This window comes from Oncorhynchus gorbuscha, linkage group LG01 (assembly GCF_021184085.1).
Source record: "Oncorhynchus gorbuscha isolate QuinsamMale2020 ecotype Even-year linkage group LG01, OgorEven_v1.0, whole genome shotgun sequence".
Lineage (NCBI taxonomy): Eukaryota > Metazoa > Chordata > Actinopteri > Salmoniformes > Salmonidae > Oncorhynchus > Oncorhynchus gorbuscha.
Window position 1 is genome coordinate 25125359 of NC_060173.1, and position 14750 is coordinate 25140108.

At 43.0% G+C, this 14750-nt stretch overlaps 1 protein-coding gene across 3 annotated transcripts in view; it reads right to left on the reverse strand.

Moving 5' to 3' along the window:
- LOC124035254 (protein BANP-like) overlaps positions 1–14750 on the reverse strand; it is a 112448-nt gene that overhangs the window by 39534 nt on the left and 58164 nt on the right. For all 3 annotated transcript variants that reach the window (XM_046348711.1, XM_046348703.1, XM_046348719.1), the window contains exons 8-11: positions 8808–8969; positions 5681–5793; positions 3386–3457; positions 1976–2020 (exon numbers count right to left, since the gene is read on the reverse strand). In XM_046348711.1, the coding sequence (XP_046204667.1) occupies positions 1976–2020; positions 3386–3457; positions 5681–5793; positions 8808–8969 (392 nt within the window). The remainder of the gene's footprint in view (positions 1–1975; positions 2021–3385; positions 3458–5680; positions 5794–8807; positions 8970–14750) is intronic.

Genomic DNA, 14750 nt, shown 5'->3' on the forward strand with positions numbered 1-14750 from the left:
CCAGGGAGCAGTTGTTGTTGGGGGTTAACTGCCTTGCTCAAGGGCAGAACGGCAGATTTTTCCACCTTGCCAACACAGGGATTCGAACCAGCGACCTTTCGGTTACTGGCCCAACGCTCTTAACCGCTAGGCTGCATGCCGTGGTGGTGGATGAGTGTGAGCGTGTGTGTGTGCGCATTTGATAGTCAAACCAATGAGGAACTAGCCCTATCCTGACAAGTGAGACGTACTGGCAGAAAGCCTAAGAGTTAATAACAGGTTATTGCTGAATAACATCGAAAACAGGGTTGTAAAACTACTGTAGAACTTGGGTTAAGGAGGCTTCAAAATCAGAACCAGAACAGAGTCGTAACCGGAGCCAAGATACAAAAGATAAACAGTCCGGAATGCTGCTGTGCCATCACGCCCACCGGACTCAATGACCGGTTCATCTGAAGTGTGTGTGTGTGTGTGTGTGTGTGTGTGTGTGTGTGTGTGTGTGTGTGTGTGTGTGTGTGTGTGTGTGTGTGTGTGTGTGTGTGTGTGTGTGTGTGTGTGTGTGTGTGTGTGTGTGTGTGTGTGTGTGTGTGTGTGTAAAGGGGTAAGGGACAAATACCTAATCTGTGGAAATGAGAACACATGTAAAAAAACAATGCCGCTTGAAATGCAGATCTAATACAAACCAAAACCATGCCACATGCAAACACACACAGGTGTCATTACAAAGACTCACAATGAGGCCCTGTCTAGAACAGACAAATGGATCCAATAACTCTTGATCCAAGCTAGCCTGGTCTCAGATGTGTTAGTGCTTTTGACTTCAAAGTCAACAAGGCTAGACTTCAACGTACACTCATTCGAGAGTCACTGAGTTCAAGGAGTTATGGAGATACTGAGAACAGCTGGAGTTGAATATCGGTTGATAACTGATAAACTACCATATTGTGGAAAGTAGCATTGGCAGCCCTAGGGCCATTAACTCTAGTCTAGAGTTGGTATGGCTGTTGGAGTTCCTTACCCAACTCTCGCTCCTCTCCAAACACAGAGAGCACCTTGGAATAAGGGGTAAATTGGCTTAAATTGGCTTAAATATCATAAGCTGAGAAAGACTTAACTTCACACAATCGGTCCTGTACACACACCACACACACACCACACACACACACACACACACACACACACACACACACACACACACACACACACACACACCACACACACACACACACACACACACGAGAGAGAGAAAAACAGTCTAGGGAGCGAGAGAGAGAGTGAGACACTTCCTCTACGGCCAGGCTTCTAGACGATCGCAATGAGATCATGAATATGAAATAATGGCTGGTCTGCACAGCGCCCATCTGTGATGTGTGATCTGTGATCATCACACAGCCCTTGTGCTTTGATCAGGAGTCTCTATTTGATCCCAGAGGAAAGAACAGAGAAACAGGAAGAACAGAAACAGGAAGAACAGGGCCCTCGGCACCAAACACACCATCCATTCCTCTACCCACAAAGAGAGAAGGGAGTGATGGACAGAGGGGAAAGACTGACAGGAAGTTGAGAAAGCATGTGAGACAGACAGCGAGAGAGGCTGGGTAAGTGAGAGAGAGAGGGAAGGAGAGAAAGTCATTTGAGAGAGAACGACATTTGAGAGAGAAAGAAAGACATTCGAGAGAGAGAAAGATCAGACAGGGATGGATAAATGCTGTAGCTCCTCTCTATGTGTGTTTGAAGGATCCACAGGAAAGAGGAGGACCAGCACATGGAGGTAACCCAGAAGTAATGAAGAATTTGTGGGAACTAAACTAAACCTCCATGGGTCATTTTGTTCTGTTAAGCACCAAACAGAACAAAACGACCTGAAACAGGGATGGGCAACATGGACTCTTCCAATAACAACCGCTAGTTCGTGTTTCATTGCAAATATTTTCTGTGAAGAAATTTGGGGGTAAAACCTGAGGGGAGAGTTACTGTCGGGAGTGAAGGGACTTACCTGTCCATCCTGCCCAACATGTACCTGGTGGATCTGAAGGTTCCCCTGAGCGAGAGAGAGAGCGAGATCAATCAGACAGCATCACAGTCACATGACATTAGCAACACCACATTAAAAGCAAGCCCAAATAAGCCCCATGCATTCCCTCTGCGCTATTTTAATTTGTAATTGTATTTCATACATATCCAATGCCGTCTCATCTGCCATATGGACAGGCAGCATAGTAATCTCTCCCAAATAGCCTCATTTCCTTCTCCAACATGCCAATGGCTTTGATGAGGAGTGCCCTGTTCCACACACTGAGTGCCAATTGGGAGAAGATGGATTTTGTTGCTATGTAATGAACTCCCAAAACAAACAAGATCATTGATTGGGAAGGAGAGACAACAGCAAAAACATTTCTGTCATCCAATCACAAAGAGCAGAAAGGCTTTTGGAGCTTTTCTTCCTCTATCTCTCTTGCTCTCTCCTTCTCGCTACTCCTTCTCGCTTCTCCTTCTCGCTACTCCTTCTCGCTACTCCTTCTCGCTACTCCTTCTCGCTACTCCTTCTCGCTACTCCTTCTCGCTACTCCTTCTCGCTACTCCTTCTCGCTACTCCTTCTCGCTACTCCTTCTCGCTACCCCTTCTCGCTACTCCTTCTCGCTACTCCTTCTCGCTACTCCTTGCTTGTACAGGTTAAGAACCTCTTTAAGAATACCTGGTCAGTGTGTCAGCCCTATTTTCATGAGTGCCAGTGTTTATTTATTTGTTTGGTATGATTTTGTTTAGGTATGCTTTTGTGCATGAGTGAGTATTCAAGTGTGTGTATGAGTGTATGTATGTGTCTACTCAAGAGTGTGTGTGTGTGTGTGTGTGTGTGTGTGTGTGTGTGTGTGTGTGTGTGTGTGTGTGTGTGTGTGTGTGTGTGTGTGTGTGTGTGTGTGTGTGTGTGTGTGTGTGTGTGTGTGTGTGTGTGTGTGTGTGTGTGTGTGTGTGTGCAGTGGCGCCTTGAAATAAATCTCTCTCCCCCCCACATATTATTAAACAAAATGTTTAACTATGATGCTGAGGCAGAGAATTCTTTCTCAGACACTTGGTGTGGTTTTGGGTCAGATTCTCATAGAGTCAAGCCATTGTGTGCATGCAAGGCTGCCTGGTGAGAGAGACAGGCCATCTGGGTATTATGTGGAAACAAATAGTATAATGACCCATGCATAAGCAGGCAGTAGATATAAACAAGCACTCTTAACATTTAACATCTGCTTGCAGTGAACTTCTGCCTAATGACTTTAATACTTGCTACCATTACTGACTATTACCGTGCACTTCCGATTTACTGACTGGGATACCCGGATAGACAGACCGCATAGACAGACAAACGGATGGACTGACAGACAAACAGACAGAGGGACAAAAAGAAACACTTACCTCACTGTCTTGTGTGATCTGCACCTCTTCCCCCTGTGGCACCTGGGCAATGTGGAGATGTCCCTGAGGGATCTGATAATGGAGAGAGAGAACAAGATGAAAGAAAGAAAGAAAGAAAGAAAGAAAGAAAGGCACAGACAGACAAAGAAATAAAGAAAAGAGAGAAAGAGAGCTCACAATATGAGGTGTGTACTATAATGTGCACTACTCTTCTGGCACCATTAACACATACAGTTAGTGAGTCCACTTTCCCCCCTCCACCATCAGACCCTAGTCTGAACCTCGCTGCTGTCAGGTTTTTAGCAGCACTCGTACATTTTAAGCTCGGCTGCACCAACTAATACTCTAGAACGGTGTTTACCAACTATCGTCCGACCTTGAGTACCCCCAACAGCACTCATTTTTGTTGTAGCCCTGTACAACACACCCGATTCAACTTGTCAACTAATCAAGCCCTTGATGAGTTGAATCAGACAACAACAAAAATATGTGCTGTTGAGGGTACTTGAGGACTGGAGTCCAATACTACTTTAAATCTTTCAAAATGTACTTTGAACGTTTGCTCTAGAGTGCCAGGTAGTCCTAAAACTGCAAACTCCACATACTACATTTGTCCATTAAGCCAGACAAGCTCAATTAAAAACAGTTTGAGTATTTACATTAGTTCAAATAGTATTTGAACCCAGGTCTACTCCCTGATACCACTTCCTCTCCTCCCCCTTCCTCTTTAATAACACATGAGGGACTGATCATCTTTGAATAAATGCAGAGTAGGAGTTTACCAAGAAGATCAATCGAAAAGTCTGACAATTGTGTAATGTTGCATTTTGACTCAAAACTAAAATGGGCTTTTCATTTGAAACACAAATAATGATTGTTACCTTTTTGATTTTTTGGTCCACAAGAGTGGAATTCCAGCCTTATCCTGTCTTTTTATGCATTACTACACTCGCCATTTTTGAGAAACCGGTTCCAGACTTTTGAGAAAGCGTTGGAGTATATACAGGTCATGGACATGATAGAGATTATAATGTTAACAGCACTTTCCGCAATGCTCTCTGCCTCTATACCGCAGTATAAACATTTACGATAGATTCAACCTGCTAGCCTGGTTTCAGATCTGTTTGTGCTCTTGCCAACTATTTTGCTGTCATTGTCAAGCCAAACAGTCTGACTGGCCTCACAGCAATCTTCAAATAGCTTATACACATAATTTTGGCATGAGTTGGCATGATAGCACAAACAGACTGGCATTCAGGCTATCAAGCAGCTGCTTCCCTCAGTAACACAGTCCAGCCCGGTGGAAGTGGTGCAATTATAGTATTTGCTCCTTAATTGGGGCGGCAGGGTAGCCTAGTGGTTAGAGCGTTGGACTAGTAACCGAAAGGTTGCAAGTTCGAATCCCCGAGCTGACAAGGTACAAATCTGTCGTTCTGCCCCTGAACAGGCAGTTAACCCACTGTTCCTAGGCCGTCATTGAAAATAAGAATTTGTTCTTAACTGACTTGCCTAGTAAAATAAAGGTCAAATTTTTTTTAAATTAGTTGGGCTTCAACACATTTGAATGGGATACATAAGATTTACTTGTAGGTTCTTTCCCTCATTAACACTGAAAAGGTCAAAGAACATTTCTTGATACTAAGTAATAGTGTGGACAATGGAATAGAGCCACAGTGTGACTCAATGAAGGTGCACAGGGAACAGAAAGTGATCAGACACAGGTTACTTCCTGTTGGCCCACCCACCCATAGTGATGTGGTGGGCCTGAGTGTGACCTCTGGCGCCTACAGCTGTATAAGGTTGTTCAATCGAATCCCTGAGCATGATGGAACTCTGCTTCATTAACACACTCTCTTCCTGTGGAGTGGTGGACAGTCTCAGTATAGTAGGGTGAGGTGATCTACCCACACACCACAGATAAGAGACTCACTCTGGGACTCTCAGATGACTAAGAAACTGGAGGAGGGTTGTGTGTGTGTGTGTGGAGAGGAGAGTGATAGAACGAGAACAAGACAGAGAGAATCGAGACAGAAGGCAGAGAGATAGGGAGTGCAAAAAAGGAGAGGGAAAAAAGAGGATAAGAGAAAGGAGTGACAGATAGACATGAAAGAGAGGGGTCACGAGGGGAGAAAAAGAGAATAAGACCTGAGAGAGAAATAGGTCTGGTTAGAGACAGAGGAAAGTGAAAGAGGATGAGAGAGAAATCAGGAAGTAGAACAGGAGAGCAGGAAGTAGAGCAGGAATGAGAGATGGAAGGAGAGAGGAGACGCAGAGGGTGGAGACAGTGACACTCACCACTTGCACCTGTCCGTCCTCTCCTATGCGATGGATCTGGACCTGCTGGACAGCCTGGTTGGCCAGGGTGTAGTGTAGAGTCTGCTGGGTTGCCTCCACCACAGCGCCACCCTCTAGGGAGGAGGGGCATGAGCACAGGGCAGATGAGTTAACAACAGTAAGGTGTGGTAGAAGTTGCCCAGCTTAGTCACAGATCTAGGATCAGAAAATTGATAAGACTCCCCCAGATCCATTAGTTGGAGGGAGGAGGGGGGTTAGCACACACCTGGAGGATGAAAGAAGAGCCCCTTTCACCTCTGAAGGAACACTTGGCAACGGGCCATGGCCTGGTTTCACAATAGCGAAGGAACTTTGGCTTGCGAGTGTTTTAACAATGTATCTTTCTTGCAATGGCCGAAGATGTAACATGTGTTTTCCAAAACACCACGCCGAAAGAAGGTTTGCTAAGTGCCTTGTTGAGGCGGGTTGATAATGATGGGTTCCAAAGAAAAGGCAGTGCTGCTCTCCGATCACCGCATCAGAATTATTCCACAATACTGATGACGGATCAGCTCCTAGAGAGATATTAGCACTTATGGCAGCAAATATTGAGGCAGCTTATTCTAATGCTTACCCAATAATATTGCACTATATTAAGATATGGCACACCTGTTAGCTACACGTCATCAAATATATTGAGGCAACAAAATACAGACAGCAGCCAAATAAAACTAAATTGAATGGACATGAAATTGATATCAATATCATTGAAATATATAGGCTCATGTAGCCTATACATTTGGTAGGCTATTTATCTTTTAAAGCAGTATTCTTGGTTTTCTAGCATCTTTTTATCATTCACTTGTTTGTAACAACTGCAAAGACATTGGTAACTTAGTATTTGTAATCAACTTCGTTTTGAAGTTATCGGCTGTCACAGAGAGACAGATAAACATCTTGATTCGGTTTAGTAGAGATCTGCGGAAAATGCATCTAAACATGCACTTAACTGCTCAACGAGTGGTCTAAGGCAGTTGATGATTAACAAGCGTTCAATTGCAACTTTAGTGACAATGGTTTTGGGAAACGATGCACCTACGAAGGTTCTAACGATGAACTTAGCCTTAAGAGGATTTTGGAAAACTGAGCACAGGCCATCTGCTGGGTGATGCGGTGTGTTTACACTGTATCAAGCATGTCTAAATAACACAAGGACTCTCAAGCTAGTAATCCAGAACACACACACATATGAATGAGGCATCAAACATAAACCCCCTGACTCAGTCTAAACACCCACAACTCAGTCTAAATCACACACCATAACGTCCCCCATCGGCCCACCACAGCTTCATCTATTATCTCACTGTGTGTGTGTTTACACTGGTGCATGCGTGTGTGCCTGCTCGCTATGAGAATGTTTTTTGTTTGTTGCTAGATTGATGGAGGCCTACATTGAGGAAATCACACCACACTGAGAAGTGACAAAGTAGGCCTAAAGAATTCACTCAAAATAATTATATCATGATAGACAAAACCTGTAGCACAGATATCTGCTTGGTGCAGCTCATATCATAGACATGTGTTGTGTTTCCTGCCAGTGAGAGTTCTTTCTCCCATCCTACAGCATAAACATGTCCCAAATGACACCCTTTACCTTGGGGCGGTAGGGTAGCCTAGTGGTTAGAGCGTTGGACTAGTAACCGGAAGGTTGCAAGTTCAAACCACCGAGCTTGACAAGGTACAAATCAGTCGTTCTGCCCCTGAACAGGCAATTAACCCACTGTTCCTAGGCCGTCATTGAAAATCTGAATTTGTTCTTAACTAACTCGCCTAGTTAAATAAAGGTTAAAAAAAAGAAATATATAGGTAACTGCCAAAATAATGGACACGCATGAGTAAATGAGGGATACAAAGTATATTGAAAGCAGGTGCTTCCATACTGAGTTCCTGAGTTAAGCAATTAATATCTCATCATGCTTAGGGTCATATATAAAAATGCATGGTAGCCAAAATAATGACCTGCCGGTCATTATTTGTGGCCATTATTTTGGCTACCGTGCATGACTATGCCCCCATAGGATGACAATGCCCACATCCACATGGCACGAGTGTTCACTGAAATGAAAACGATGTAAACCATATGCCATGGTTGTCTCCGTCACCAGATCTCAACACAGTTGAACAGTTATGGGAGATTCTGGAGCGGTGCCTGAGACAGTGTTTTCCACCACCATCAACAAAACACCAAATAATGGATTTTTTTTTGTGGAACAATGGTGTCGCATCCCTCCAATAGAGTTCCAGACACTTGTAGAATCTATGCCAAGGTGCATTGAAGCTGTTCTGGTTCACGGTGGCCCAATGCTCTATTGAGACACTTTATGTTGGGAGTTTCCTTTATTATGTCAGTTACCTATAGTGCACTGCATTTGACCAGAGAGAGCCATGGGCCCTGGTCAAAAGTAGTGCACCATATAGGGAATAGGTTGCCATTTGGGACACAGTCCAAGTATTGCAGTATATAAATCCTCCACAGCTCAATCATTGGTAGTGAGGCGAGAGCCAGGTAGCTCGTGGAGACGGTACTTTGTGTTAGCCCTCTCTCCCCATTCATTAATAAATAACTGTTTAAAAACAGTCCCAGCCACCTCTTTCCAACCTATTAGTTTAATTCCAAAGCAGTTTTATTAAGAGGAGTATGAGAGAACTTGCTCTGGCGTGTGTGTGTGTGTGTGTGTGTGTGTGTGTGTGTGTGTGTGTGTGTGTGTGTGTGTGTGTGTGTGTGTGTGTGTGTGTGTGTGTGTGTGTGTGTGTGTGTGTGTGTGTGTGTGTGTGTGTGTGTGTGTACTTTATAGTGGTGTGTGTGCTCTGGTGGGGTGTGTGTGGCCTGGGAAGAGAGCGGGCTGTGATTCTACAATGTACACACAGTGGGCTCACAGGATATTTGGGTTTCCCTTGTTGTCCCACTCTCTCCGGTCAGGGTTGAGAGGTGATGGATCTCAGCGAGGGGAGGACAGGAGGCGTTGTTGTGTTGTGGAGATTATAACCATCTGCTACACTCTGCATTACTCACTGGATTCATTACATACAAATAAGTGAAAAGATGTGTGCGTGAGACACACACACACTTGCTATTTCCAGAAATTACCTGAGCTTCCCGGTGCGTTGGCACTACGTCTGGAGAAGCTCTTGACCGCCAGACTCTGGCCGCGCTGCTTACGTCTCCATGCAGTGCGACACTTGGAGTCGATGCTCTGCTTGATACGATACCAATCTGACTCAGTGATGCCAAACTTATAGAACAGGTGACCTGAGGAAACCAATGACAGAGGGCACATGAGTTCAGGGTCATGTAATTTAACAATCTTAAGAACCATTGAAATCTTAAACTTAAGCTAAATCACCATGACAAGGTATAATAAGTCACATTCATTGCTTAGGATGGACAGCAGTTCATACCAAGTCTGTGTGTATAGTTTGAACAGTGCAACCGTGTCCCACTATCAATGCAACTCTGCCGGAGCTGTTAAAATGTCAGAACCACATTAACTCTAGATTTTGAATTTTAAGCCCACTTTTGTTTAAAAAAATATATATGTTAAAGTGCTAAAATATTTTATTTGTCTTTTACTTCTATAGCACAGAGAAACAGAATGAATAATACATTCATAAAATGGCAAAAAAAACAGTAAAATAAATCATAAGAAACAGGGGTCTGTTCTATATCTAGGATATTTTTAAAAGCTCAGGAAATACTGTATATACATACATACATATAGTCACACACACAGACACACACACGCTTGAAGTCAGAAGTTAACATACACTTAGGTTGGAGTCATTAAAACTCAATTTTCAACCACTCCACAAATTTCTTGTTAACAAACTATAGTTTGCAACCCTCCCCCTTTTTCCTCCAAACATAACAATGGCTAAACAGTTGTATTTTTGTTTCATCAGACCAGAGGACATTTCTCCAAAAAGTACGATCTTTGTACCTATGTGCAGTTGCAAACCATAGTCTGGCTTTTTTATGGCGGTTTTGGAGCAGTGGCTTCTTCCTTGCTGAGCGGCCTTTTAGGTTATATCGATATAGGACTCGTTTTACTGTGGATATAAATAATTTTGTACCGGATTCCTCCAGCATCTTCACAAGGTCCTTTGCTATTGTTCAGGGATTGATTTGCACTTTTCACACCACAGTACGTTCATCTTTAGGAGACAGAATGTGTCTCCTTCCTGGGCGATATGACGGCAGCGTGATCCCATGGTAATATAATAATATAATAATATATGCCATTTAGCAGACGCTTTTATCCAAAGCGACTTACAGTTATGTGTGCATACATTCTACGTATGGGTGGTCCCGGGGATCGAACCCACTACCCTGGCGTTACAAGCGCCATGCTCTACCAACTGAGCTACACAGGACCACACATGGTGTTTATACTTGTGTACTATTGTTTGTTTCAGACGAACGTGGTCTCTTCAGGCATTTGGGAATTGCTCCCAAGGATGAACCAAACTCTGTGGAGGTGTACAATGTTTTTTCTGAGGTCTTGGCTGATTTCTTTCGATTTTCCCATGATGTCAAGCAAAGAGGCACTGAGATTGAAGGTAGGCCTTGAAATACATCTCCAATTGACTCAAATGATGTCAATTAGCCTATCAGAAGCTCCTAAAGCCATGACATCATTTTCTGGAATTTTCCAAGTTGTTGAAAGGCACAGTCAACTTAGTGTATGTAAACTTCAAACCCATGGGAATTGTGATACAGTGAATTATAAGAGAAATAATCTGTCTGTAAACAATTGTTGGAAAAATTACTTGTGCAAAGTAGAGGTCATAACTTCCCAAAACTATAGTTGTTAACAAGAAATTTGTGGAGTGGTTTAAAAATGAGTTGTAATGACTCCAACCTTAGTGTATGTAAACTTCCGACTTAAACTGTATATACTACTGTTCAAAATTTTGGGGTCAGAGAAATTTCCCCACAAACACACACTTCAAATGCAATGCACGGCGTTTCATGGATCTGAAGGTATAAACTCCGCCTACCCGGCAGACCCGGAGAGCAAATCAAGTGCACCTATAGGCCTACCGCTGGCCAATCAGATAGATCAGTGTCTGCAGCTTCCACCAGCCCACAGCGAAGTTGATAGTCATCTCTATTGTGTGAGATTTCAAAACATGCCTAGAGCAAGACTATCAACGAATTCAGCAAATGGCTGCTGTATTTATGAGTGAGTTCATGATTAAGATTTTATTCAGCACTGTCAACACTTTATTCAACACTTACAAGCCATAAAACGCCCTCTCCTTATCCACTCACTCCACAAAGTGTATTGATAGACTTGCTTGGTTAAGTACAATGAAATGCCTTTCTTGCAAGCTCTAAACCCAAGAGTGCAGTAATCAATAACAATGTAATACTAGAAATAACAAAGAAAAAGTTAGTAAGCATACTATACACAAGGTCAGTAAGATCCAGCAGCATATTTACAATGTGCAGGGATACTGGAGTGAAAGAGGTGGATATGTATAGGGGTAAGGTGACTAGGCATCAGGATATATGATAAATGGAGCTGCAGCAGTGTATACAATGATTGTATGTAAGTGGGTTGGCTGTGCGTGTGTGTAAAATCATATGTGCATATTATGTATGTGTGAGCAAATGATGAATTGAGTGCCAGTGGGTGTGTAGGGCCCTGTGAGAGTGCAAAGAGGGTCAAGTCAGTCAGATGTGTCTTTCTAACAACGAGAAGTATTTCCCGTTCTCTGGTCACATGTATAACATGACTTGGTGCAGCGGTTCTTATTCTCAAAATTATTATTATTTTCAAATGCAAATGACTTCAATTTATGCCTCAAGTAATGCAATAAACGATCGATGACCAGTGTTATCATATACCTCACGTTTTAGAATATAATCTGCCAATTTCTGTCTGCAGCATCCAAACAGTTTGAACTACACACTAATATGAACCTCTGTGGAAAGGTGAGACTCTCACAAACACGTACATGTCGGTTGTTTAGCAATAGGATATAATATATAGTTTTTTTTTTAAATAATTTAAAAATAGTCTAAAAAGAACAACATTGGCAGGGCTATTTAAGAATAGCCAATATTGAGCCTATAGCCAACTACACAAACCTCATTGCTACAGGCCCGTTTTTAAGAGGTTACTGTTACATAGGCATAAGTTTTTTAAGTAATGTTTTAAAAACAAATCTGAGTGATAGATCTCGGCCTTCATTTTGACTCAGAAAATAATCTTGACACACAAAACAAGACACCTTCATCACACAAGGCAAGTAGACACACACACAGCACCTGCGATCAGCAGACAGTAATAGATGTGGGGTGACAGAGTCCATTTCCTGTGCACCCCCCCCCCCACACACACACACACACACACTCCCAATAAAAACTCCTTCAGCCAAGTCCACCCTCCATCCTGACCGCTGACTCCCTTCCCCTCCACTGGATTCCCTCCCGTCTCCACTCCATCCCCTCCCTCCCTTCCGCTGTCTCCGCTGGCTCCCCTCCGTTGGCTCTGCTGTCTGCCCTCCCTTTCCCTGGCTCCCCTCCGATCTGCTGTCTCCCTCCGCTGGGAACCTAAGGGCTAAAGGGTGAAGTGATTGAACCCTGCCTATGAAACATCTATGGGGATAGATTGGTCAGATGCTCAATGGCAGGGGTTGAGATGGTCAGTTGGTCAATGGAAGGGAATTTGATGATGTTAGTTGGTTTCTGTCAGTTGGTTGGTTTTCTGTCAGTTGGTTAACCTATAGAGTCAATGTCCACGCCCCTGTAGATATCTTTTAAAAATCCCCATAAAAATCTGTCAGTTTAAGCTAGAGAAAACTTTTTTTTGCATTGGATGCGTGTCAACCCATCTCCTCCGTCGATGTCGCACTTCCACATCTGCGGTGAAAGGTGACAGAGCGGTGTTTGTCAGACCATGAGATATCCCGAAAATCGTTCTTCTCAAAAGAATTGTCTAACATCTGAACGGTTTGGCCTACAAAACTATTATGACCCCTCTATGTAAAGAAAGACTCCCACGAACACGATGGTGTTCTCAGTTTTGTTTTTAGACCACCACAAGTGTCTTGGGACTCGTCTGACGGAAGATCCGATCTGCTAACTTCTGTACGTAGCGTTCAAACAATTTGAACTAAACACTAATATGACTCCTCTGTGGAAAGGTGAGACTCTCATGAACACGTTTAGCTCCAGGACGACCAATAGGCCTCACAAGACTCGTCTGAAGGTCCCCCGGTACCAGTTTTTTTATTTTATTCTGGAATTATATATGGAGACCGTTTAGTACGAAGAATAAGGGATTACAGTGCATTCGGAAAGTATTCAGACCCCTTGACTTTTTCCACATTTTGTTACGGTATAGCCTTATTCTAAAAACAGATTTTTTTTTTTAAATCCTCATCAATCTACCCACAATAATACCCCATAATGACAAAGCAAAAACTGTTTTTTAGAAATGTTTGCAAATGTATTTTTAAAAAATAATAAAAAAACTCAAATTTAACATTTACACAAGTATTTAGACCCTTTACTCGGTACTTTGCACCTTTGGCAGTGATTACAGCATCAAGTCTTCTTGGGTATGATGCTACAAACATGGCAAACCTGTATTTGGGGAGATTCTCTCATTCTTCTCTGCAGATCCTCTCAAGCTCTGTCAGGTTGATTGGGAGCGTCGCTGCACAAATATTTTCAGGTCTCTCCAAAGATGTTTGATATGGTTCAATCCAGGCTCTGGCTGGGTCACTCAAGGACATTCAGAGACTTGTCCCGAAGCCACTCCTGCGTTGTCTTGGCTGTATGCTTAGGGACGTTGTCCAGTTGGAAAGTGAACCTTAGGACCTCAGACTGGAGCGGAGTGCTCTGGAGCAGGTTTTCATCAAGGATCTCTCTGCACTTTACCCTGGATCCTGTCTCCCAGTCACTCCCGCTGAAAAACATCCCCACAGCATGATGCTGCCATCAACATGTTTCACCATAGGGATGGTGCCAGGTTTCCTCCAGACATGACGCTTGGCAATCTTGTTTCTCATGGTCTGAAAGTCCTTTAGGTGCCTTTTGGCAAACTCCAATCGGGCTGTCATATACCTTTTACTGAGGAGTGGCTTCCGTCTGGCCACTCTACCACAAAGGCCTGATTTGTGTAGTGCTGCAGAGGTGGTATAAACTTCCAGAAGGACAACCTTCTCCACAGAGGAACTCTGGAGCTCTGTCAGAGTGACCATCAGGTTCTTGGTCACCTCCCTGACCAAGGCCCTCCCAAGATTGCACAGTTTGGCCAGGCTGCACACATTTTTTGGTACCCTTCCCCAGATTTGTGCTTCAACACAATCATGTCTTGGAGCTCTAAGGACAATTCCTTCAACCTCATTGCTTGGTTTTTGCTCTGAAATGCACTGTCAACTGTGGGACCTTACATTGACAGGTGTGTGCCTTTCCAAATCATGTCCAATTAATTTAATTTTGGACGATCAATCGAAACAGGATGCACTTGAGCTCAACTTTGAGTCTCATAGCAAAGGGTCTGAATACTTATGTAAATAAGGTATTTCTGTTTTTTATTTTTAACAAATTTGCAAAAAAGTCTAGAAACCTGTTTTCACTTTGTCATTATGGGGTGTATAGATTGATAAGGAAAATAGTATGTAGTCAATTTTACAATAAGGCTGTTATGTAACAACATGTGGAAAAGGGGAAGGGGTCTGAAAACTTTTTAAATGCACTGTAAATACATGTCAAATAGGCATATACACACACAGTACCAGTCAAAAGTTTGGACACACCTACTCATTCAAGGGTTTTTCTTGATGTTGACTATTTTCTACATTGTAGAATAATAGTGAAGACATCAACACTAGGATGATAACACATATGGAATCATGCAGTAACCAAAAAAAAGTGTTTAACAAATCAAAATACACTTTATATTTGAGATTCTTCAGAGTAGCCAGCCTTTGCCTTGACAGATTTGCACACTCATGGCATTCTCTCAACCAGCTTCATGAGCTAATCACCTGGAATGCATTTCAATTAACAGGTGTG